Raw genomic sequence first — 26,766 nt, 5'->3', positions numbered from 1 at the left:
AGTACTTTCTGTTCAACCTTGTTCTCACAGACATTATAAGTCTGCAAGAAGTCTAAAATAAATGTTGTTGTGTACATAATATAGCAAATGTAATATTTTCCACTGACTTCTTTTCAAGGGTGGAATAACAGCTCAGCCTTTTTGTACCGCTGCATTCACTGTGCATAGCACAAAGTTAATTTGGTTCTCTGAGTTCAAGTGGTTTTTCAGTTATAAAAGATCTTTAAAGGACCATTGAGCTGGAAAAAAATACTACAAATGAAGCAAGGAGCTGGTGGGTTTATTCTGATTGCTGAGTAGCTGTTGAGAACATGGTATGTACTGTGTTTGACAAGCATAATTGACACCGTAAGGACAATCAGCAGTCTTACTGTGAGTGAACCGAGGTGGGTTGTCGTTGACATCGGTGAGTGTGACGGTGACGGAGGTGGTGCCGGAGAGTCCGCCCATCTGACCCACCATGTCTTTAGCCTGGATGACAAGCACGTACTGGTCCCTCGTCTCCCGGTCCATGTTTGGCAGAGCTGTTCTGATGACACCTGAAGACGGAGAGAGCCAGGAACGGGGGGGGGGGGGGGGGGGGGGGGAGGTCAAGTACTGCTTCACTACATGTCACATTTCAAATACAGTCTATAATAAGCCATTTTAAACTGGATGTTGTTTAACACTCAGTAGAAACAATGCTAATAATAATGTTCAATGTGCGACGTTAGCTGACGGCTCTTTACCAGAAAACTGGTTTATGTTGATGGTTTTTAGTATACGTTTTAACCATTTTTTTTTATGTTGATCTCTGTGGCTTGTTTTCTCATCTTCACAGCAACACATCACATTCTGATGTTACAGTTAAATCTGTATTTAAACTTTTTAAAATAGTAATTTGCATTTTTTTTAATTACTTCAAATTAGCTCTGCAATATTCATGTGTCAACTGTCAAAGTGCCTGTCATCCAGTCCAATCAAAATGAGTGATTGTGGTCGCACGTTTGCCTCTGCCTGATTTTTACAAAAGAAGTAAGTAAGCATTAAAGCTACCAAACAAAGAGTGATTAAAAGACATCAACAAAATAACACATCACGCCCTAAAATTACCTTCCAAGGCATCTGGTGAGTAGACCACTCAAGTAATGGAAGGCTCTATTCATGTCAAAATTAATGGTCTAAAAATCTTAATTCCAAATGAAAAGACCTGTCCATCCATCAACCCATCAAGTAGCAATTACACAAATACATGACTTGAGGGCTAATGGGGATGTCCATAATGGCTGGTAAGCTTGTTTACACAACAGCAATGACTTGTGACTCTGCTGTGCCATCAAATGCGCTGTCACTCCTAATAGTTTAGTAGGCTGACATGTGATGAGCTTAATGTTAAGATGCTGTCAGAAGAGTGAGCCCATGCAAGTGGACAATTTTTAGCCGCCAGGGGAGGTATTACATCTGCCTGTCCCCCCTTGTCATGATTGATCTGTATCAGAAATGGATCGGAGATGTAACGACACTGCCATCAAATGACGTGTCTCTGTAGCTCTCTGAGCTGTTGTTTTGCCAAGTTGTGCTACGCATGCACAAAATATTAAAAAGCCTTGTAGAGAAATCTTTTTTATTAATGGCATTTTTTTCTTTCTAATCTCAACGTTATCTCTCGACTACAAAGGCGATAATTCCGGGAAAAATTAACACCATGCGTTTAAATGCAAAGAAAAGTGTCCTAATCCTTCAAAAGCAATCACTGTTGCTTTCAAAGTTAATGACTTACCACACAATGTGTTTTATTCATTAAATGGCTCTTATTAAAGATTCCTACAGAACATGGGAGATTACTCATTAGGAACCGCACAAAGCCACAGCATACAGTTCCTGAATAAATGAATCATTTTGAGGTGCTTTATCGCATTCGCAGCCCGATGAAGCAGATCCCTCTTAGAGCCGGCACCTGAAGAATTTCTCAAAATGCTTTAAATGACATGTAAGAGATGCCCACTCTCACAAAAAAAAAAGGAACAAGTTAATATTTTTGAGTTCTTTTACTTTTGCTTCTACGGCCCACCACCCACAACCTTACTGTTTTAGTACAGTCTCATTAAGCTTTTTTTTCTATCCTAAGCTGACAGCTGTTTTCAGCTAAAAAGGCCCTGTTAAACCTACTCTATGTTTCCAGCCCAGCACCAAAAAGCAATGTTAGTGAACTGCTGGTGGACACAGGATGCTTGTAAAAATCGTATTCATTTCCATAACACTTGTTTGGCACCTCCTCGTTTAACACTTTTAGGTTGCTCGGGACATAATGACTAGATCCAGAATTAAAGGGGACAAGAGGTTGCCACTTCTGAAACATTGTTCTACCAAATACATGCCTCTTATTCAAGTAACACTGTCTTGTTTATCTGAATAAGTTAACATGTGAGATATGAAAGTACAACTTTAATTTACTTGGGATGTTTCCCTGTGCACTTTTAAACTCATAAGAACACATTTGTCCGTGAGTAGATGTTGTAGATGAGAACGTCATTTAGTGCATTACTAGTGCAAATGCATTAACACGATATAGTCGTAATCAATAATGACGGAATTGTAACAGCCTTCGCACTATGTAACTGTAGATGTGTTGACAGCAATAGGAAGTATTGCTTTTGATACCAAATAAGAAATGTGATGACTGTGAGGATGTTAAGTTAGGAGAGTCTCATTTACATCAATTCTAAACGGGTTTATGTATCTGTCTCCAACAGATAGGAAGGAGCTGCTATCATTAACATGATTAAGGTCCGATTCCAGCAGTATGTCAATGAAGTCTGTGTGTTTTCTCCTGACTGATTTATGACTGAAAAAAGACAGATGCTATTTTTATGACCGATGCATCATTCAGGTGCTCATGTTTACTGTAACACGCTGTGAATATAAAGCTTTCCTTCCCTAACCCAAAACTTACAGCCCTCATTACGACGTAGGTACTGCGCCACGCCCATTTGCTCTCTAACCTGAGGAAGAATTTCAAGTTCGGTTCTCTCAAGAAGAAAGGTGAAAGCATGCACACACTCTCACACGCTCAGATGCTCTTAGAATTTACAATTAACCTCAGTCCGAGAACAAAGACAGGAAGGACAAACAAACCGGGTCGAAAAGACTTCAAGGGAAAAATGAAGATGCCTTTTGACCGTCAATCATGGCTCGAAAATAAACAATTTCATAAAGTGTTTAATTTTCTCCCTGTGTCATCCTTTATTAATGTCATTACAGTCCGTCTAGCTGAAAACTGTTATTGGCTGTTCTGACTAAATGGCTCAGTTAGCTAAATTATAGCGAGCTGTCCACTTGTTTTCTCTGAAGTCCCTGCCAGTGGGCTTACAGTGGGACGACAGTGGTCAATAAAGCAATAATCTTTTGCTGTTGCTCTACAAAACATGCCATTTCAGTCCTGCATCAAATAATGAACAGTGGGACGTTGTCATGCAGCACTGAGGGAAAAAACACGCCTGCCTTTCTCTCTCTTGCTTTAGCCTCAACAACAAAGTCAAAACATGTCATCTGTTTCTGTTTTTTTTTTTTAAGCCTAATGCTTTTATGCTGAGAATTTAGGCATCTCTGTGCTGTGGATATTCACCCATCTGCTCTGTTTATCCCTTACATCCTTCCTCCATCCATCCATTCATCACTTTTCTGTTGCTTCTTCCACAATGCAACCTCATAGCCAATTAAAGAGCACCACCACTGCTCGGGAGCCCACTGCAGTGACACCTGTGAACCCTGTTTACTGAGTTGCAACAGAAAGGTTACTTCAAGCCTTCAATCCGACAAGGCTCCCTTAATACTAGCTAGACACAAACAGAAGAAAACTTTTCGATTCTCCGCTCCGTACAACACCACCACAAGGACAAAGCATAAATATCTATACTTAAAAGGAGCATTTTAAACATTCAGAGGCAAGGCTGAGGAGGAAGCTGGATAATGGCTGGATTATAATAACAGATGCAGCAGATGGCTCCTAAAAGGTGAAATAAAAAGACGTTAACTTTGTGCAGTAACAGTGAGACAAATGGATGCTCACTCTAAACCACATAGGCTTCACACACAATTTATATACTTATTTAATATCAGCTTTGTGTGCTGGAGCCTGAGAGATATTGGCTGTGGTTAATGATGCCATGAATCCTGATTCGAGCATGCTAAAAAAAAACAAAACAAAAAAAAAAAAAACATGTTTCTCCTCCCGCCTGGCCAGAAGCACACATACTTCTCATTGAGCGACAATGCTAATCCACACGGCAATGTTGTGAGGCTGTTGTTTGTCTGCTGGGTGCCAGCCCCCCTCGCACTCTATCTCTGTTACCCCGTGCGGCGCTGGTGTCATTCCTGGGGAGAGGTGATGATTAAAATCCTTCTGTCGCTTTCACGGCACGGCCTCGCATCGTGCTGTGACTCCTTGCCTCCAGTGCAAGCCAGATGCATTGTAGCCGTGCATTTATCTAGCTGTCTCCACACCACTGGCGGCAGACGGGTGGGCCACGCTCCCTGCTAAAGCCCAGCTACTTGACATTTGTCTTGAGAAAAGGAAATAAAAGTGCAGACTTCGGAGGAACCCTCTGGCTCTGCGTGCAGCGATGAGAGGTGCTGATGAAGGTGACGAACACTTAAACATGAAGGGTGCAGGATGTGATTTGCTGAGCCCTCAGGCGGTCCACTTACAAGGCAAAGATCCCATAACACAAAAGCGGGACATACAAACAGGGAATAAAACCTGCAACCCAGGTTGTTTATTACTAAGTGACATTCAGCCCTCATGCTCTAATCACAGGTCACAACAGCTACCAGTGTGAAAGGACTAAATAATGCTACACTACATAAAGACATGTGTTGTATCAGTATATCATTATGTCCAGTACGTTAAAAACACACGATCCAGTCCAATGTTGAGCTGAAAGGAAAGTTCATCTGTACAAAGTGTGTGTGTGGGTGTGTGTGTGTGTGTTTCTTGTTATTAATTTAAAAAAAATTGAACCCCCCCCCCTCTATATAACCTGCCTGAACAGCAGGAGTCAGACAGATTTATATCTAGCCTTAAGCTGTAATGTTTTTGATTTAGTGCAGTCACCACAACAAGAATCCTATATGGAGCAACAATAACACAAACCCTTAAAGAGCAAGCTAAAGAAGCTCGTATAAGGTTCTAAAAAGGTCATGCTACTATCTTAATCAGGTTGATCACAGCGAACCTGCCTCCTCCTGATACCGGCGTTAAACTTTCACGTGACGAGCCAAAGCTCTTTGTTTGAATGTTTCTCATTTAATTAGACCCCGGGTTCAGTCCATCCAGCCTCCTATCACCTGAGTAACTGTCGTATTCGCATGTCATGGCTGTGTTTTGAGAGGGAAGCTGTGTCACATCTTAAATACCCCCTTCAGAATGTAATTAATCCTCTCATTCAGGCACCTGGCATTTCCTGCTAACTAAATTTTTCTCTTGTTATTCCAATCACTGAGGTTTGTGTGCATGTATGCACGCTTTTAATGTGCGCGGATAATTGTTTCTAAAGGACTCGCCATATCGCCAAGGTGTACGGTGCTGAAGGCAGCTGCCATCAATTAGAACACAGTCCTTAGCAGCTTCACCTTCAAACTAAACTACTAGCTATCAATCAATACATATTAGAAAACACTGTCTTGACTGAGTATCTTCAGGCCTGGCAACTTATGTATTTTGCTGAAATTATCTATTGCTTGGAAGTTATTGGAGCTATTCAGGATTAAGTACTTTTCCCAAGGGCACCTTGTAGATTCAATTTGGGATTAAGAACCAGAGTAAAGAGACTTGTTAGGCGAAAGAGAGCCAGGATGCTACCCACCTAACACCAGGTCACACACATCTCTTCCCCTCTGACCATTAGCCCTCTGCCACTTAATCGCTAGTGCAGTATTGCAGTGTGGAGCTTAGAGTGTATTTCAGCCCAGGCACTTTGTCAAAGTCACCCTCTGCTATGGCCCGGGCGTGTGCTGCAAATGGGACTAATTAGTAACTTGCAAAGACAGACGCACAACGCTCATCCCACAACACTCAATCCTGGGCTGCTGTCTAAAAGCTAGTGTCCCAGCCCCTGAGTGCATTCTGTGAGATACATGGTATTGACAATATGTTAAAAACTAACAATTACCACAAACAATGTGGTCTTTTGCACAGTCAGTACACAAGTCGGAAACAGTACTTTAAGCCTGTAAAACATAATGTAAAAGACCCCAGGCTACTGTCTGTAAGTGGTACTGACCTGAAACAGCCACGCAGGACCCAGACTAACGTGTTTGCTGATAATGACAAAATGTGCAATGGATCAAAAATGAAGCAATAACGTGTACCATCTGCTAAAAAACTATGATAAATGCACAAAATGAGAAGAGCAACAGAGTAGGTAATGTCACCTGCACAGCAATCTGTAGCAATAGTTAGTTACGTTATCATTAACCAATATTAGACCCCATATGCTACTGGTTATAACAGACCTAGTAACACTGTAGCAACAAACCAGAGTAAACTGTTCAAAATGCACAAAGTGCAACATTAAATATAATAATATATAAATAATACATCTAAAATGGTGTCAAGATACAATCTACATGTATCTAAGATACCTTCACACATGCTTTTAGCACAGCTCCAGAATTCAGACTGGCATTTGGTGACATATCTCACATCCACCATCTTGGATATTTACCATCAAGCACAGTGTACAGAGAGACGTGCAGCAGAAATGAACTCTGATTAGCGTCACAATCGACTGTAGGAGACCACTGGCCTCTCGCGGTAAGGAATCATAACCCAGGAAAATCTTTTGAAATATCAACCTTGGTATTTAAAGAATCCACTTAGCTTAATGAAAAACACGTCATCGGTAGAGGCAGAGAATGGATGAGCTCTGATGAGTTGAACGGCTCTAGGAAAAACATGATATGAGACTAATGTGAACTTTATGGGACAGACATGCTGTTTGAACATCACTTAAGTAAATGTCTGCTCTTGCTTTAATTGGTATTGGTGTTCATGTAAGTCTCACTTGAGACTCATCGATGGATCCAAGTGCTCTCACGGACTTTGTTAAAGAGCACTGAACAGCCCGGAGTGAGTGGTCAGATTCCCATCATTTCTGTTGGACAGTTCTTCTTCTTTATAATGATAATCTACATTTCGTTTATAATAAGAAATCGCATAAATAACAGTGGATGACCACATTAAAAATGAATATTTCCAAGTGAGATAAGTTGGTGGCAGGTTTATAAAAGGTGCTACAGTGCTAAAAGCTGATGACACAACAGGATCCTGTTTTTAACAGGAAACCAGCAAAGCATTTTAGTGGCATAAATTTTTATTTCCCCAAGGTAGTTCTTCTTGAAAGGTAACTAAATGAAGATGAAGATAAAGAACACCAAGTGAACATCTAATATTTACCTCAATTACAGCTGAGTTTGACAGTTTTTCAAGCAGCAATGTAAGGGAAAACACAGTTCCACTAGCTGACAGAGATTTCTAGTAGCAGTAACAATGCTGCTTTCAAAGCCTACAAGAACCCCCCCCCTTAAGAAAACAGAAGTTACTGTTGTTTAATATGTATAAAATGTGTGTTTATTAAGGTTACCTCTGTCAAAAAGGAATACATATCTCTATGCTTCCCTGCATCAAGTCCCTAAAGTCACACCTCTCTGACGGTCCATGCTATTCAATTCTGATACCAATACCGCGTCTCATCACCATGAGATTTTATCACGTCCTACGTGCATGGAAAGAGAGCCAAGTACAATCAGTTGTGGTCAGGCAGCGATGGGCAGCAGAGAGCTGAGGTCCTGGCAGGGGCCCAAAGACTGTATCTGGGAGATTTTAGGTGTGTGTGTGTGTGGGCTTGTTTGACAGGTTAATAAAGCAGCCATTGTCCTGCAGAAAGAACACCAACGTAGGACTTATCTGTAAGCGTAAAGTTTTACACTTAATACTACGCCAAGCAACTTTCCACACTTAAATCTAATAATCACTGGGCAGACGACTTTCTGAAATATACACATCAGGAGCATTAGAGCGCTACTTCAACATGAGGACAGGGAAAGCCAGGAATCAAGGTGCAACAGGAAGCCGCCTTTAGTTGCCAGATCGGGTCTAGCAAGAAGGACCTTCATACTGTATGTACAGTTGCAGGCCACGGGAATCAGTAAGGAGAAAAGTCATTGTGCCTTGGGGGACTATATCACAAAACAGCACACACTCCCAACCTCAATAAGGTCAGGAGGTACACCACCAATGTACTGACTCCTCAGTGAATGTCTGAAAAAACACAGGCAACAGAGGACTATCCTGCCAGGCTCGAGGCCCACTGTCTGGACAGAAGAGACAATGACAACTCCAGGTCAGAGACAGCAGTCCAGCACTAACTCCCTTAACCTCGCTCCGGAGGCTGCAGCTTGCAGAAGGAGAGCGCCCCAGGACGAGGCGTAGTGGATTCAGAACTGTGCTCCCTCCCAGTCTTACATAATCTGTAAACATTTGCAGGATTTTAGCAGGTTGGTGACATTAATTCTGATGAATTCTAAACAAAAAGCTTTGTCTCTTATTTATACAGCCTTCCATCCTAAGCAGACCTTCTTTAATGTTCCCCCGTTCAACTCCTCCTCCTCGTCTGTTGAACCCAGACCATTCACCACTACAACAGTGTACAACAGTCTATGCATGCCAGATGCAATCATTAGCATTTTTCCATAAACAATACTGTGCAAAGTTTTAAGTACTAAAACTAAAGTGAGGACACATTCAGAAATAATACCAGCACAGTAAAAGAGAAAAAATAAATAAGTCAAATCAGTAATTAGTGGGACCATCTTTTGTCTTTATAACAGCACCGATCCTCCTAGGTACACTTACACACATGGTAGTTGGCTGGGAGGTTGATGTTGAGATTGAGGCTGTCGGGACCATCTGTTGCAGGACTCGTGTCTCTGCTGATAGTTCTCTATGAGTCTGGTTACATGTTTGGGGTTGTTGCCATGCTGGAACTGATCAGACACCTGCCTGATGGTGCTGTGATGGATACAAATCTAAACATTGAGTTTTTTCTTTAAGCACGATAAAGCGCGAACGAGGCACCAGAAGCCGACGGTTTACCGGTACATGCAAGAAAGAAGTATTGAGGGAGAAAAATGAATTTCCACAAGTGAAGTTCTCTGATGAAAACTTATATGAATGCTCTGTTCATGCGAAGGGACAGTAGCATCATGCATCTCCCAAAATATCTACAGTATTATGTTATGATATATGATGTGAGGTATGTACATACACGTGCATACTGTGGCAACAAAGAAAGAAAGATAGAAACATCGTCATGGAAATCGTGGATGCTTCCTCAACAAATGAATCCATCTCAGAAGAGAAAATTAAGAAAAACACCAAATTCACAAGTTCCAAACAAAGCTCAAGCAAAGGAAGGTGATCACAGCATTTTAACACATTAATTAGCCCACAAAGTTTGTGCTTTCATGCAGCCCATGAGGAATCCTTCGCTTAAAATCAAAGATTTACAGTTTTAGAGAGTTCCCAGTAGAACTGTCAGAGCTTAAAGAGTATCCACGAGGAACTTTTTCATTTACAGTTTATAAAACATGTAAATGTTTGCCCCAAAACATGGAAACACAGAAATGTTGGCTAATGAAAGCTTCAGCAGGAGGCTTCATTAGTCGAAGGTCTCTAGAAAGTAAAAAAAAAACAACATAAAAATTCTGTGATCCTGTGCAGGCTTCACAGCTAAGTGTGCTGAAAATCTGACGCTCACAACATCTTTTCCCTCTTTTCAGACACCACATCCATAATGCCGGCACAGTGTGAAGTCATTTCCTTTCTTGTAATATACATTCATTTTTCTTGAATGCTCCATTTTCTTCTGGTGGTTAGGCTTACTGAATGTTTACCGTCAACCCCACAGGTCACTGTGTTGTTTTGCCATCGAGCATCGCTCTTATTTCTGTGTCTGCCCAAGTGGGAAAAATAAACGGCAGAAATCCCTGCATTGCAGTGGCTTTTCAGCAGTTCATGAATTAGAACTACATTTATAAAAATCCCACCATGTATGTATGCGTTGCTCTCCAAGCAGAGGATGAAGCCTAATATTATGGGATGGCCCCATATTTTTCTGTTTTCTTGTGAGAGCGCTTTGCATGAAGTAGCCGAGCCTCGGCAGGGGCAGTGGCTAATGAGCCGGCGATGAAGATGTAGCGAAGGCTGCCACTGCACTTCTCAGAAAAAAAAAAGAAATACCCCAAAGCCAACAGGCTACCTTATATCTTGTCTTGCAGAGTATTTTATTCACTTTCTCTGGCTTTTTAACTGAATTTTTACTGCTGTTATTTACATTGAATCAAGTGATGATGGGTGACTGATGTTTGGCTCAGAGTTATTTTCTCAGTTTTCAGTCTTGTTACATTTCAGGTAATGTAGTCGCCAGGTTTTTAAAGGTAAGAAGAAAAAAAATGTATAAGCTAAGTGTAAGTTAAGGTAAAAAAAGGTGACACAGAGACATAGATCTCTTTTGTTGAGTGACATAACAAATAGTATAAACTGTTGCAACCGAATATTCTCTTTTCATAAAAGGCCTCAGCAATTTAAAATATGCAGCGCAGCCAAATCTGTGCACTCAATCAACCCCACTTATGTCTGACAGATGTTGGACCTACCTGTCTTAGGCTCCACTGAGAAGTACGGCTGCCCGTGGATGATGCTGTAGACCACCCTGGCACTGTTCCCATATGTTGGATCATCTGCATCTGTGGCTGCCACTTGCACTACCATGGTTCCTGTGGGCAGACAGCCCTTGATTAGTTTCTAAGACAACATCCAGAGCCCAAGTCAAACAGAGCTAAATGTGGCAATAGCCATCATTTCAACAGAGCGCGTGACCAATTCTGTTTGAAAGGAGGAAAAGGGAGAAAGCAATGAAAATGTAAGTTCTTAGGCAGTAAATAATCTCATTAGTGATTAGTCATATCACTGTCTTCCTTTGTTGTCATGGTGTTTACTCTAGTTTTGTGCTGTGCTTCATTTGTTTACCGAATGCCTAAATTTAAAGCAGTTTTTCACCTTCTGTAGCACCAAATGATCCGACATGTGTTGTGTACTGGCTCTTGGCCCCAAATGCTGCTGAACAAATAACACCTTCAGTCGGTGTCATCACTTGCAGCAACGCTGCAGCAGGACTAAAGCATAACTTGTAGCCTTTGGAGATAATTTCGTTGCAATTGTTTCCATTTGCCTCCTGCAGATCAGTTAGCAGCATCTTTCCCGGTAACTTCAATCTGTTGATCCAAATTCGGCAGCCAAATGGGTTCCGCAGCCCATCTGTGCATGTTAAAGAGGCTGTTCACCCGCCCCAAAAAGACAAAGCTAAATTATTATGTATCTCGTGTGATACTGATTCCACAACTGAAGCATCTTTTTGTTTTAGAAGGAGTCCTCTAGCGATGTCATAGGAGCACTGTATCTTTGTGTTGTATTAATTCCACTGTACTGGAGATTTTAAAAAAAATCATGACAGACACAGTTGGACAAACTATTTTTCATTTCATTCGTCCCTCTTTCATAAAACTTCTTTCTAGTTTAAATCTTTGTTAGCATGCACAGATGGTAGCCCATCTAGTTCCACAGGCTGCTTCTGGAGATGTTGATGTGCAGAAGGGAAATTGCGACTATAAAAAAGAAATTATATCTGAAAGCAAGAGAGCAGGATAACGGTCTTGTAGTACAAGCACCTCGAGTCTTTACATTTAACTTTCCTTTAATTTGCATATTTATTTGAAATATTTAAGAAAGTCATTACTGACTGTACAGCCAATTATGAATGTGTGTTTATTTATTTGTCTATTTTGAAACACACGGAACACGGAAGCGTTTCCATTGTTGGCTCTATTGTCTAGTGCCGGATCATTCAGTTGTTGCTCAGCAGTCATTAAGTGTGTTGCCCACGCTCTACTCAGCCACCAGGTGCGTGCTACTTCCAGACTGTCAAGGACTGGTAAGCTGTGATCTATGGTAATGTGAACCGTTCAGTCTGTGAAACTATTTGTTTGTGCAAGCCTAAAGACAGAAGAGTGAGCTCATGTAGTATGCAATATGTGCTGTATACATGCATAGACACAAGCTTATACATATGGAGGACACACATACTCTACGTCTTATGATTGGTTCACTGTTTACCCTAAAAGCCTTACCAAGGACAGAGGCTGAAAATGAGATTTAGACAACCGTTACATCTCTTAGAGACTGTACCAGCAGTTTCTGCCCAGCGTTTTTGATTGTTTAGTGCCGCTTGCTTATATGTTTGGGGGGAACTGTCACAACAAAAGCTCATATGAGTCGTATAAGAGGATAAGAAAAACCAACCTACAGGTGCAATAAGAGCGGATGACTTGTTGATGTGTTCTGTTTCTAATCTTTACTTGAATAAACTCAAACTTCCTGTTAGTAAGACACCTAGGCCTAATGGGAACAATCAACACAACACTCCAGCACTGCACATCATTGGATACAGATTGAAAAAAGGAAGTCTGGCTACATTTTACTGTTTATATTACTGTTTTATTTTCTGTTGAACTAGAGAAACGCAGGTTGCCATAGGGGGAAGATATATAGAGAGAGAAGAACTGACATCATGCCGGAGAGTACTGTAGATAAAGTTATAAAACCTAAGATATAATGCCTGACTTTATTTTAGTGCCCAGTAGTGCCCCCGAATCCCTAAACTTCCTTCTCGCTTACAAGAAGGAAATTTGTTTTCAAACTCGACCGTGAACTCTGCTGACAAATGACAACTGTTGTCTCCGCAGTACAGTATCGTCCTCTCCCACTCCTCCTCCGAGGCAGAGAAGAAGACATCAGACATCTCTCCTTATGCATTTCTCTTTAAATGTACCCACTGAACGTGGTTGATGTGACTTAAGCTGACAACCATGGCCTGGAAGGTAAGGAAGAAACGTGTTTGAAGATTTTACAGAGAAAACATAATCAGTGCCAATCAAATTCAATAGGTCATTCATCATGGTAGAAATGAGTCTTGTTGCTACAACTGCGCCCATTTAATGGTTACATTTTTTTTTTTATTATTGTCAGACAAAGCAATTTTAGATTAAAGAATTGATATCCATCTAATAATAAAGAGGAAAAGCCGTGTAATAAATTGTTAAATTATCACAAACAACCATTATGTAGGAGGCTATTTTTTGCTGTTAGACTGTACGTCAGTGTTCGGGTCTTAAAAGCTGACGCCTACAGTAGTCTCACAGTTGGCAACGATGAAATCATCAACAATAGACAATGTTGAAATAACCTTGAGAAGAAAAAAAAAAACCCACAAATTTTCACGAGTGTGTCTTTTTCAGGTGGTGAGACGAATAGCTGGTTTATGCTTGAATATTTCACTTTAATTGCAAGTTGCACCTACCTGACGAGGCTGGAGCCTATATCGTATTGTACTGCCAGACAGAAAGTGCTGTGTTATCGCACGGTGGTATTTTACTTTGAAGCAAACATCCTAATAAAAATCTCACTTTTTAACATGAGATGTGTTTTACAGGCTTTTACAGAATGAAGAGTCGTCCGTTTTAACCGTAAAGCAGAATTAACAGGCGCTGGCAGTGGAAAAAATAATAATAAAAAAAAAAAAAGCTTGGTGAAGCTTGAGAAGTTATCACCATGCTGGTTGTAGAAGGACACCGAGATTATATCATCACCTCTTAGTCGTGACAGGTTATATTACAGGTAGTTTAAAACACCAAGGTCAAAGGATGAGTGAAAGAGATCTCAGGCAATGTCTAAATCTCTGTTACAGGTTGATAGTTAAAAATTCCCTTCACACAAGGTTTGGCAGACGAGGCTGTAAATTAACATTCAATACGGAGCCAACGGACCCAGAGCACTGTATTTTTTTGCTTTCTTTCTAGAGGTTGTTTGCCCCGGGAGTCAAACAAACACCCTCTTCTAACAATGATGTTAGTATAAAAGGTAATACCATCTGGATTCAGCTGGATGTCAAAGAAACTGATGAACACCCTGAAATTTAAATAGATTCTTTCTGCTCCACGAGGCTGTCATCCCCTACTTAATTTGCCCTGCCTGTGGCCCTTCAATATTTGTCCATCTTCATCGATGTGATGGATCAGATCTCCACATTTTTTATTTATTCCCTGCAGCTTTGTACAAAACAGGTTTCCTAATCAATTCCGTATCTTGGGTGAGCAACTGTCATCTGCCAGTAATGAAAATAAATGTAGCATACTTAATGTGAATGGGAGACAGGTATTCTTCACCACTTGCATATCTAGGCTGTGTCTGACTGTCAAAAACAATATATTGAATGCATGCACACACACACACACACACACACACACACACACACACACACACACACACACACACACAATATATATATATATATAAATCTGTTGATTTTGGGGAGGGTGACCCAGACTGTGTCTTATGAATTATAACAATATACATATGCAATTTAAATTTTAATGATGGGTTATTTTGCGCATGTGGAAAATCTGACTAAGGGTAAATGAATTACAAACTAAAATCTGTGACCTGAAAATTGAATGGCAGTATCCATTTATTAAAAGAAATCAATATTTAAACATTAGATTTAAGTCCAGTAATTCTGCAATGCCTTCATGAGTATTCAAAGCTGCCACCGTTGATTAAGTTGATTATATTCTTGTACATTCACACTTGCACCCTGTTGTTTCAGATAAGCAGGGATTATCGCTTAGAGTTCATTTCAGGTTTATTTCCTATTCCAAAGTGAAAATGAATGAAAACACTTTTAAAGAAAGTAACTAACTGTCTGCTGTTTCCTGTATGTGTTTAGGATGTCTATAAAGTTCAGCTTTTTTCACACATTTAATTACATTTCAGCCCTGAGGTCATTTTTAGTGCAGACATTGCACTGGGCTGTATCATATTCTTCAGAAGTCTCAATACAACATAGTCCAGTACAACACCACCTTCAAAACCTAAACATTATGAACTATGAGAATATTTTATGGACTGTTGCACTGGATTGCATTTGATTGTACAGGTGTATCTAATCGTATATTTAAGAGTCACAACGCAGAGTAAAAACACTATGGTACCAAAGCTCTCCTGATGATGACAAAACATAATTTGGGTCAACTTCCCTTAAACTAGAACACCCCTTTTCATTTCCGCAGTTAAACGATAATCCCATCTCATGAATTAGACAGGAACGATGACAGCTGGATATAGGACTGGTGAGTAGTAAATTCAAGAGCTGTGGCCTTGGGTTGACATTACATTTTCTATGCTTGTAATGAGCCCTCAGACTGGTCCTCTGGTCCTTTGCTGTGCAGCGGGAGAGTTGTCACACCTCCAACTGTCCTCAAGCTCTCTTGTCTTTTATTTGACATCCCTGTCGTGATTAAAACAAAAGGCTTCAGAGATCCCCGGGCCATAAGGTCTCCATGTGTATGGATGGGCACTGCCCCTAATTACTTTAATTAATTAAATTCATGATTTCCTCTAAATTGAACTCATTCATCAGCAGTGCAGAGCTGTGACCATTAATGATTTAAAGACATCTATAAAGGAATTACTGAGGACAAGAGGTGCTTGGCCCTTCCCTGTTCTTTACTGTATTGATAACTGCTTTGAGCAGATATTTACAAAAAGAGGCAGTGCACTATTCTCCTGTTGTTCTCACAACTTGTGATGAAGACCTTCACAGCAACTGGCAGAGTAAATAAAGTGGCGAGGGTGACCCTGCTTCTGGGGGCTCCTGGTGTGAACGCATCCTCCTTTGTGGTTGATGTACTGAGTTGCCGTCTTATCTCCAGTTGGACACGAGACTCCAAGCCCTTGTACTCTAATCCTCTGGTTCCTTAAGCCTGAGCTCTGTACCCCCCGTTGACAGTCGGCTGTGTAATCCTTCAGAGATCTCCCTGCCTGTGTTGTAAGCAAAGCACTGCTTCCCTTGGAACGACTCCCAATGCAACCGTATGCCTGCTGAAATTTTCCTTTTGACTTTGAAGATTGTAAAAAAAGCCAAAAACACCTTTGCTTTCACTCATTTCTGTGTGTGAGGTATTGAGGTGATGGTGAGACACAGTTTTTTCAGCTCTGTGTTTATATGTGTGCTTGGATATGGCCGAGCCCTTAAAGCAGCTTTAATAAATAAGGATTGTTACCCACTTCTACTCTCATTATTTTATTTTGAACTCGAACTCCAAGTCACTGATGAACGTTGTGCAGCATTTAGCATCTTAGCATCCATAGATGGTAAGCTCAGGTCAGATGAGTTGGCTGGCCAGTCAGGCACAGCAATATCATGGTCAGCAAGTCAATTATCGGTAGTCTTGGCACTGTGGGCAGGTGCTAAGTCCTGCTGGCAAAAGAACTCAGCATCTGAATGTTGCTGTTGTGGCTTGTCTTTGTCTGTTGTTTATTTGAACATTCATGTTAATTCTATAACTTATTTAATATAAATTGAATAAGTAATCTACATCTACTTTTCAACACTGTAAGAGGAACAACAATTAGATCACAGTTATGTTCCGACTGTAGATTGAAGTGCTTAATAAAATAATTTTGTTTAAGGAAACCAGAGACTCGTGTCAGCTGGTCTCATAGGCAGAATGACCAAGGTAAATTAAAAATTGCCCTTTGCCTATGACTACAAAGGTTGGCAAAACTGAAGAAAAGGTTGCAGTGGGCCAATGTGCACAAATAGTGGACTTCAGATGACTGGAACAAAGTCAAAGTCTTGTGGACTGATGATTCCAAGTTTGACTTGTTTGGATCGAAGTGAAGAACATACAGCACAGAGGTCAGACACAGAGCTCATGAACAGATGACAGCCGCCCACCTAACACTAACAGTAAAGCATAGAGGGGGAAACGTGATGCTCTGGAGATGCTTTGGTAGTGGGAGAACGGGTGCATTATGTGAAAGGCATCCTCAATCAGAAGAAGAGGAAGAGACTGAAGAGCCATGCCAATACCTCTGGGCAATGACTGTTGGGGAAAAACTTCATTTTACAGCAAGACAATGAGCCTAAGAATTCTTCTTGTTTGATTTATTTGAAGAAGCATTTAGCTGCTGGAATATACTTGGTGATAGCTTGAAAAGCTCAACAATTAGATCTAAACTTCATTGAGCTTGGCCCGACATGGCCCAACCTGCTTACTGGGCAGAAAGCTGCAGAAGGCCTCAGAGAAACCGTAATATCTCCAAAAACGGATCAATAAAAGCCTCACATTTGTCAGGGCATTTTTTATACAGGTAAAGTTTAACATGTAATTTTCATATGACCGTTATTCTGTGCTCAATCAACTTGAATCGAAGATTGATTGTTGTTAATGTTTTTTTTTTAAGAGTAAGAACATGTATGTTTGTAAGTGTATCCAAACTAGTTCTTGTGCTATGTAATAAGTTCTGTGTTTAAAATGATCTCAAACGTTAGCTCAGTATTTTTAAATCAAATGTGGATATTGATTGACACCAAATACATTTGTCTCCATCTCATCAATCACAGCTCCTAGCATGCCTTGGAGCAGCTTGGAAACCCCGAGCAGGAACCGGAGGAAGTTAAGTATCTCTAATGCTGCACTACTCACTGTGTTACCACTGTGAGGTGGCAAGATAATGGACGGATAGGAAAGTATTTATCTGTATCAGACATTTTCCAGACACATTTTCAGCAGCCAGCTACCTGTAAGTACTGGCTAGCATGAACTCTGAGTCCAATTTGTGGAAAGAATGCCTTTGGCCTCTGAGGCTTATTCCGACATTAAGTTTGCTTTAGTCAGTTTTTCAACATGCATCATTCATCAACATTTTTGAGCCTAGAGGTCTTTGCTGGCATATGTGAGGTGATAAATATGTAAATGAAGACACATCAGACTCCACATTACAATACTGAGTCTGGATGACTAAAACACCATGAAAAAGCATATTGAAAACATTTTATGCAGAGCACCACCCATTTCTCGATGGCCAAAATGTAGAATTTTAGTTTTAGTTTAATACAAATTCAAAAATAACCTAAATCAGCTTTGGTAAACTATTGACATATGTTTTCATATGAAGTTCCATATAAAGAGCTCATAGACCGCAGCTTATCAGTATGGGGGCCACTCTATCTTGCACTGTGTTCCTCATACACCTGCTAACCTGAGCAGCCTCAGGATGTTGTTGTCGCTCATTTGCATTCACTCGCATTTTGAGCTTGAGCGTGACCTGTTCAAAACCTTGGAGGAAATCTTGACCATGCAGCCAGTTAAAGGCAGATATTATGGCATCCTCCAGGGATGTATTGAAAATACACAGATAAAGGAAATAAAGTACATGCAGTAATAAATGCAAATGTAATCAACAAATGTGAATTGCTTAGTCCATATCATGACTATAGTACACTATTTAATATTTTACCCATGATAGCTGTGAAACTCTAATTGTCATTTAGCTTGTCCACTGCTTTTGATGACTTTTCATATGAAATGTTAAATCATTGGATGGACTGTTATTTTTTTTATATGTTCACAGTCATAACCATGTTGACATTCATTCATGACATGATGAGTTTTCCTCTAAATTAAACTTTTTACTTATTCAGTAAAATAACACTATACCTACAACAGCAATCTACGAGATAGATTAGACCTACATTTTGGCTTCCTTAGTTCCCAGATGAATGAATCCTTATGACTTTGGTGATCCACTCACTTTTATTCTATTGCCACCATACAACTGTAGTAAAAATGTTTGAAAATTCAAATTTGTCAGATTTTAACATGCTAACATTTGAAACACGGTACATATTGAATTGCACTGACATTTGTGGATTCACTAATGCGTGCTGACTGAGTAAAAGATTGAAAAACAAATTTAATGAAATACAAATAAAATCTCTTAAACTGTACAATACAAAATTGCCCCCATGTTGAGAATGGACAAAACCAGTGTATTTAATTGGTAAAATATTAACAACCAATATTGTTAAAACATACTTTTGTGTCTCTGAAAGGACCCACTGCTAGCAACAGTAAAACTGTTGCTAAGGTGGGCCCATTTATTACATCAGCACCAGGAAAATATTTAACTTTGGAACATGCAAAGCACTAGAGACATCATTTTGTTACAATTATGTGAATACGCCTTTAGTCTGAGAAGACTAGACATTTAGATGGTTAAAGAAAACATTTTATATCAAAGTGTTTTTAAGCAATTAGTGAGCACTTTATAAGACAGAAACTTCTATTTGTAGAATTACCAACTTGAATTGATTACAATGGAGTTGCCAACTCCTCACTCCTTACAACCCCTTCTAAACCTCTTTACAGAACACAATCAATCTGTTTTCAGGTTACATGCTACTCATTCCTGAAACCCAAACTTCTAGAAGATTTGAGACTTATTACTGTTTAATCATAAGGCTAAAAACTTCGGTTCATCACTGCTAATAAGATTTTGGGCTGCTTCAAATAGTCACTGATCTCTTTCATTTAACATTTTGCACTATTTCTTATTTGTTTAGCTTTTACTTTTTGAATTTTATTATTTTAATCTCAGCATATCTGCTGACGTTCCATGTATCTCATTGCAGTTCTATTTCTTAAACCATGTTTTCAAAAACTTAATCAAGGGAAAAGCTAAAAGCCAATAGCTTTCTTTATCAGTGTTAGTGTAAAGACAGTCGAGCTCCTAAACATCCATTATCTGGCTAAGGAATGCCTACATCCAAGCAGTTTAACCTGGACCTCAGTTGTTGTGGAGCCCACGTGAAAGAAGAACATGTCGTTTAAATTGGGCCCAATTTGATTAGCAGACAGTGAGTCTAGTGAGTCTTTCAGATTGAACACACTGGATTCAAATTAATATTGCAAACTTCCAGATTCCCCCTATGACCTAAAGACTGAGAGAGATGAAGAGAAATTCAGTGAGGTGGAAAATTATCAAATGCAGATGTTGGAGTGAGGGCAAGTCAAAGAGAAAGTTAAAGTATGAGAAAGGGCTTAAAAGAGGGATCAAGTGCATAAAGTATAAAAAGGGGACCTGTTATGGGATTATATATAAGACAAATGGGGAGACTTACCTAAAGGTGACATCTCCGGCACCCCTGCCAAGTACGGTCCATCAAGAAACTTTGGCTCATTATCATTGATGTCCTGAACCTTGACCACAAACTCAGACTTCGGCTCCACGGGTAAATTGGTGAGTCGGTCCACAGCTTGAGCTTGAAGAGTGTAGTAGGCCTGTGCCTCCCGATCGAGCCGCTTTGTAGCATGGATGTCTCCCGTGTTCTCATCAATAGTGAAGATAGAAGTGGCGCCCTCTCCAGATAACACATACTTCACCTTGCCATCTCCTTTGTCCACATCTGAGTGTAGCTGTTGGAAGAAAAGGGAACATCAGTGTAAAGGTGGCAATATGACAGGAAATGATCTATGGAAGCAAGGATCTCTTACATGTTGTAGCCAGGATGCTAGACTTAATAAAAAATGATTTACTTTCCTAAAGCACTGCTCCGCTAAAGATTAGTCAATAATGATCAAATAAGGTCGATAGTTCATATGACCTATTCAGAGACAGCAAGCAAAATTGAACTGGTATTTTAACTTTCTGCATTTCATGTCACACATCTTGTCTAATATAATCTATAAATATCTCATGTTAAATACCCCTAAAATATGTACTGCAAATGCTGTATAAAATATTTAATATTTACACCATGTGAATTCTCATTTTCATTTAAATGTCTGATGGCTGATGTGTTTAGTGCATTAAAACAACACAAGCAAACAGAGTTCATGTTTATTCCACAAACTTCCAAATTGGAAGTTGAAAGATCAAAGCATGCACCACTTATCTATGAATGAATTATGTTACAAAATCCCATCATGATTTGCATTTTGCTACAATTAATGGAATGAAATGGAATGCTGCCACATACTGTAATGGTACTTCGACTTTCTAACTAATGTAATGTCTACAGCAAATGATCGAAAAAAAATGTTTTGGGGGCCATGTATGAAAATGTCTGAATGGAGTTTTTCTTGAATGATTCATTTCAAACTCAGTGTGGTGATGTACAGTGGACAAAATAAAAAAAACTAAATGAATTTCCATTATTTATGAACAGTAATTAGAGTATCTTTATAGCTAGATAACCACTAGAAGCTGCAGTAATAACATTAGGTGAAGTTGTATAAAGACAAAGTCAGCATTGGTAAAGAAGGGGAGAGGTGGGATGGATGGGTGAATCAACAAACTTTGTTTGCTGTCTCAATTCACTAGTCACTAGTCAAACTAGTCAATATTGCTTCTTTTAACCAAGAGTGTACATTTGCAAATGGGCATGTCATGTGGAGTGAAGTCACATTACATCAATGTGTGTCTAATGTGCCCTCTCTGTTGCTACATCTACTAGATGGCTAATTTAGGCATGATAAGCATTTGCTTATCTGAAGGCTCATGTTATGTGCAAACGGTTCAACATGTTTCCTGCTAGACACAGAGTAGCACTAAATGTGTTGAGACGTTCTGTTATCTGTCGTGCTGCTTGTGGGAGTAATGTTAAGCATATAAGGGATGATTAATTTTAAATCACGAGTTGATCTTCAATCTAGAAACTGTCAGTTCACTAAATTCACTCATATGTCACATTTTCCTCTTTACTCATTGTATTTACTTTAACTTATTACTTCCTAAACTTAACTTTGTAGTTTCTGTTTCAGAACCTAGCTAAACCTTTATGTTCTGTAACCATGATGGTAAACAGCCAGTATGCTGCTGCCTAGACGCTCCATGTGTTTATCATTATAACCATCCCAATGAGGGACCCCTGCCGGCACAGGGGCACTATTTCTGGAGATTTTCCTTTGATTTGTATCAAAGGGTCGGGACCAAAAAATTCTATAGTGGGTTATATTTGATGACTTGCTGGATTGAATCAATAAAACAGCAACAATTCACCAAATAGACCTGTGTATCTCACATGTTTTTTATCCTGTAGACTGTCATTAGAAATGTCAAGGTAAAATGGGTCCTGAGAAAACATGTATCACCTACATTTGTCAAAGATTTAATGCAAAGCTTTCTAGGTGCACTTCATAACTGGCTGGAAAACCTTTAATGCAAAAATCCATCTGCCCGTTGGAGATACTTTAGTGTATGTTTGGTCTGCTGTCAGGTGTAGATACTTCTTTGTCCATGGGTAGTAAAGAATCTGATATATTTATATATAAAACATCACTTAACTAGCAGTGAGTGAATGTGCTGTTGAGTAAAACATGTACTCTGTGACTCTGTGTTTTATGTTGCTCTTCTTTTCATCCATTTTCTGCCCTTAAGAATAAAAGAAGCTCAAATGGAATTGCAGTTTTTCGGTGACATACTGTATTGCATGACATCTGGATACTGAAGCTCAAATATTTTCTGCCATTAGGAGCAGCCAACATGCAAAGTATGGGTTTAAGTTTATCCACTACTGACAAAAATGATTTTGCAGGTCTTTTGTTCTCTGAAGATCAATAGCATGAGCCCGTGTCAAGTCCCAAGAGCCACGCTGGTAGATCAGTCATTTTTAATGTCCATATGAACCATCCTCAAAACTGGAGGCATACAAGTTCATATTGTCAAATCTTTTTCATCTCAAAGCATGTGGCCCACCTCTATGAAAGCAAGTTTCTTTTTCTTAGAGTAACTAGAACAGGCAAATATATTAATAGGAGTGTGTTATAATGTTCCATAGACAGACATACAGGTCTACAAAGGAGTCAGACAAGCTACATTTTTATCAGTGAATCTTTGTAGTCATTACAACAACCCTCTGCTTATGACAGAGGTTTAATCTCAGAAGAACAAGCCATGAGTTTAGAGATGACCTTAAGACCTCTACTCAAAGTAGAACTCTAAAAAAATAATCCTTGAACAACTCTAAAGAAAGAACACTCAAAGCTTTTGGAGCATTAAAATTACCATGACAAGTAACAAACCCTGAATAATCCTATTTGAAGTCTGAGCTGTCTGATGGCCATCAGCCCCCTCAGTGAACATCACACTGATCAGAGAAACTGTCGTATATCTGAGGGGAAGACCGTTGTCGGTATGTTAAGATGGACATTTCTGTCAGTATTTAGCAGAGTAAATAGTTCTGTCTTAACACCTTTAACAAAAACACCTAGAGTAAGAGAGCAGTTGCAGTCAATAGTGTGCAATCTACCAAGTATCTTGTTTCCTTTAAACCAGCAATGTCATGAAGGGCCGGTGAGTATTTCCATCTGTCTGTCTTTAAATAGCTTTTTCTAGCTACTTGCTTTTCCTACTTACTCAGAAGCCAATCTCTCCCAAACCTATTGCACTGAGACAAATGGTTTATGTAAAGTATCAGATACAGCCATCAATAATAACAGTGTCAACAGAAAAAAGGGTTCTTCAGCATTGTATTATTGCACTTCCATTAAGTTAGATGACACTCAAGAAACACATTGTAAAAAGAAAACCAATGTCAAAATTGATGCTGCACAAAGATATCCCCACATTTAGTACCAAACATGGGTCAAGCTCCAAAACACTGGACTACATTTTCCATAGTGCCACTCAGCAGCCTCTCTCATTAAATCCCCTGCCTCCATAATCAGACTCTGGACATCTCGCTCCACGACTACAAAAGACATGACACATTTTTTCAAGACACGAGTGGCAATGACAAAGGCAGTGAATGCTGTGTGTATAATTATGGTAGGGTTCACCTGTAATGAGCTAATGATTTTCAATGTCCTACCCTACAACTACTGTAAAATTAGATCAAGCAAAGGTTTATTGAAAAGATCATATTTGAGCAATTTCATTATTTTTATTACTGTATTTTGCTGTCGAACACCCCTCACCCCCCACATAAATCACTATGTGCACATTGTGTACAGTGCTTTTCAATTAACTACTGACCTCTTTCGTCGTTTACCGCATAAAGCAATGACAAAAAGCTATTGTGCAGCATTTCTTTTAATATAACGGTCTACTCACGCAGGATTATTGTTGAAATTCTTCTTTCAATTTATCCGTAAATGTCAACATCTCATTATGGGATAAATAACAATGGTATTTCAGGTTCCAAGCAAGCGCTGCAGGGGTGGAGAATGATTAGGTCAATATTATATTGGTGGTGCTGAAGGAGTACATGCTGAACAGAAGATACACCACCAACACAAAGGTCTTTTATTAATGGAATCCATCAGCTGGCTGATGGATGCCACGTTAGGGGCATGATGATTGCGCTAGCGGTGTCCCGGAGCCTCAGCATGCATATGCCACCTCGCTTATAGAGCTCAATGTGTTTATTCACCATCTGCGGCTGTCAGGTGCAAACTTGAGGTAAATTGTCAGCCGTGGAGACAGTCAACATTTAATCTTGAGGAAGCCATCCGTGGCAGTTAGTTTCCAGTAAGTGCAATGGACAAGAAGGACAAAGCTGACAGGCCACAAAGCATGCAAGCCAGGTCAAGGATCACTATGTTGAAGCACACTGTGTTGTCTTTTCAGTGAGCTGTTTGGTTTGCTCCATTTTTTCCAATCTCCGCCCGGCTGTAGAAGGACACACAGCGGAGCAGCAGTGGGCTTTGCACATTCTCTTCACAGATCTCTAAATCTCATCAACACTGAGGACTATTAAATATGTATAGCTTGGCAGGGCTTATTAAAAGTATACCCTGGTCAAATACTTTCCTCTCTCATTAATCTAACCCATTTTAAAACAGTCACTGCTCATTTTCAGGTTGTATTTGAAGTTTCATCTCTTATTACTTTTACTGAGGATGATATTTGCTTCACTTGCAAAAATGTAAATACTCTTCTGTAATTCTTTTTTTTTTTCCTCCTTCTTCTTCTTCTTCCCTCGAGGTGAGTGTAACACAGCACAGTGGTGAAGCTCAAAGGCACTCCCAGGGATTGTGAAGGCGGGGTGGGATCTGAACACGAACCCTTCTGAAATCAGTGCTGACACTTATCATCACTTTGTATGCAGGCAGTTCTCCAGGGACTAGCCTGCTAGCTTTGTGTTTGCTTGTTTACCTTGTAGCAAGGGAGAAGGGTAAAAAGCATGAAAGAACCCATAACAACCCACTGATACAAGCTTGTCCTATCACTAAAACTATTGCATTTGAGTTTTTTGTTCTAGTATTTCAATTTGAGTTTTTTTTCCCATTCGGTGCAACATGAAAACTTTGTGGAGGGTGTGTAAATCTATTTAGTTCCTCTTTGTGCCCATTTCGCTTGGCTCAGTACGACGCAAGAAGTAGAAATATACAGAAGCCTCACATAAAACAAAAAATAAACAGAAACAGAAAAGGTTTAAACCTCAGAACACGCTTTCGAAGCTTTGTATTTGCGTCTGTCTTGAAAAGAGTACAATTTCTTCTATTCAATGGACTGTGCACAATCCAAAATGGATACAAAAGTCGATACCTGCAGGCAACCTGTGAGCAATCCTGGATCCAGTACACTAAAACACCCTCTGCCACTGCTCAAGAGCCCTTAATCAACAATCGCCCTCGAGATATTTCACAGAGCAGCTTGAACGGCAGGGCTTAACAGGGCCTCTACAAGCAAGGTAGCAACCTGCACATAATAATCCTTCCCACGACGTAAAGGAAAGGCCGCATTTTGATATCCAGTAGAAATCATGAATTTGCTAATGAATAGACGTTGCTACTGGACACTTAACATGTGTCTTATGTAAAAGCTGTGGAGAGTTCAGACTCCCATATGATGCTCAAATAAAGCAGGACAGTAGACTGGGGCAGAGAAGGGTCATTCTGCAACAAAAAAGGACTAAAAACGTGGAGCGGGGGCTTCATCGCAGCTGTCACTGACATCAGTTCCCGACATGCTTGGCTTTTCATCTATTTACTCGGCCACATTCTGGTGAGTAGCCATGGTGCTGTGCTCTGAGAGAGGCTCAGTGGCTCAGCCTCTCTTCTTTCATTTCAAGCTGGGAGGTGGGGAATTAGTGATCACCATGAAGAAACTGGTAGCTTGCACACAGCACAGTGTAGACGCATGAGTTCTGTATTTTTATTCTCTGTAAATATATATTATTTCTTATTGTTAGGAAATAAAAATATGTTATTATATTATCTCTTTAAGTTACCATCTCCTTTATGTTCATGTGACATATGTTGTATATGTGAAATGTTTATTTGTTTATAGTATACTGTAATGGCTTTTACTGCGTGGGTGTAGTTTCATATCAGCTAGTACAGCACTTTGGCATTTCGATTTGGAATAGTGTCACTGTTGTTATATTCGGTCCAACTAGATTCGAATTATACAAACAAACACAATTATTTGACATGACATGATCTCTGTGTTTTCGTATGGATTAGCGAGGAACAGAGATAATGATTCCAGCAGCACAACTTAAAGTGTATAAAATACACAGACCTTTCCTCAGTTCGTGAAGCAAATTAAGAGCTGTAGTGAAACGTGGATATTGCAGATAAGCACACATTTTCAGATTTACTTCATTAAGTTTTAAAGCTCACATGTGATTTAAAACATATGTCCTAATTCTCTTATCATTACTGGAAATAAATGTTATAGTACTAACATTATTAGTGCATTGCTTTCACAATTAATTAATGCTTGCTGATAATTATGACTTACTTCCTCTTAAGTTTGAGAAAACAAAAGATAATTACAAGATATGGATCGTATTATTCAGTTAATAAAACATAACTACA

The 26,766-nt window shown here is 39.7% G+C and overlaps 1 protein-coding gene across 2 annotated transcripts in view; it reads right to left on the bottom strand.

The window, feature by feature from the left end:
- The window catches only part of cdh7a (cadherin 7a), a 76,101-nt gene that overhangs the window by 27,370 nt on the left and 21,965 nt on the right, over positions 1-26,766 (bottom strand). The window contains exons 2-4 of one of the 2 annotated variants that reach the window (XM_026363054.1): positions 20,121-20,415; positions 10,696-10,815; positions 372-539 (exon numbers count right to left, since the gene is read on the bottom strand). In XM_026363054.1, the coding sequence (XP_026218839.1) occupies positions 372-539; positions 10,696-10,815; positions 20,121-20,415 (583 nt within the window). Of the gene's footprint in view, positions 1-371; positions 540-10,695; positions 10,816-20,120; positions 20,416-26,766 lie in introns of those variants that run through there. The other variant, XM_026363055.1, reaches the window with a different exon arrangement.

The sequence above is a fragment of the Anabas testudineus genome, chromosome 2 (assembly GCF_900324465.2).
Source record: "Anabas testudineus chromosome 2, fAnaTes1.2, whole genome shotgun sequence".
Classification (NCBI taxonomy): domain Eukaryota; kingdom Metazoa; phylum Chordata; class Actinopteri; order Anabantiformes; family Anabantidae; genus Anabas; species Anabas testudineus.
Note: the sequence above shows the minus strand (reverse complement) of the source record. Positions and strands in the feature narration are given on the sequence as shown.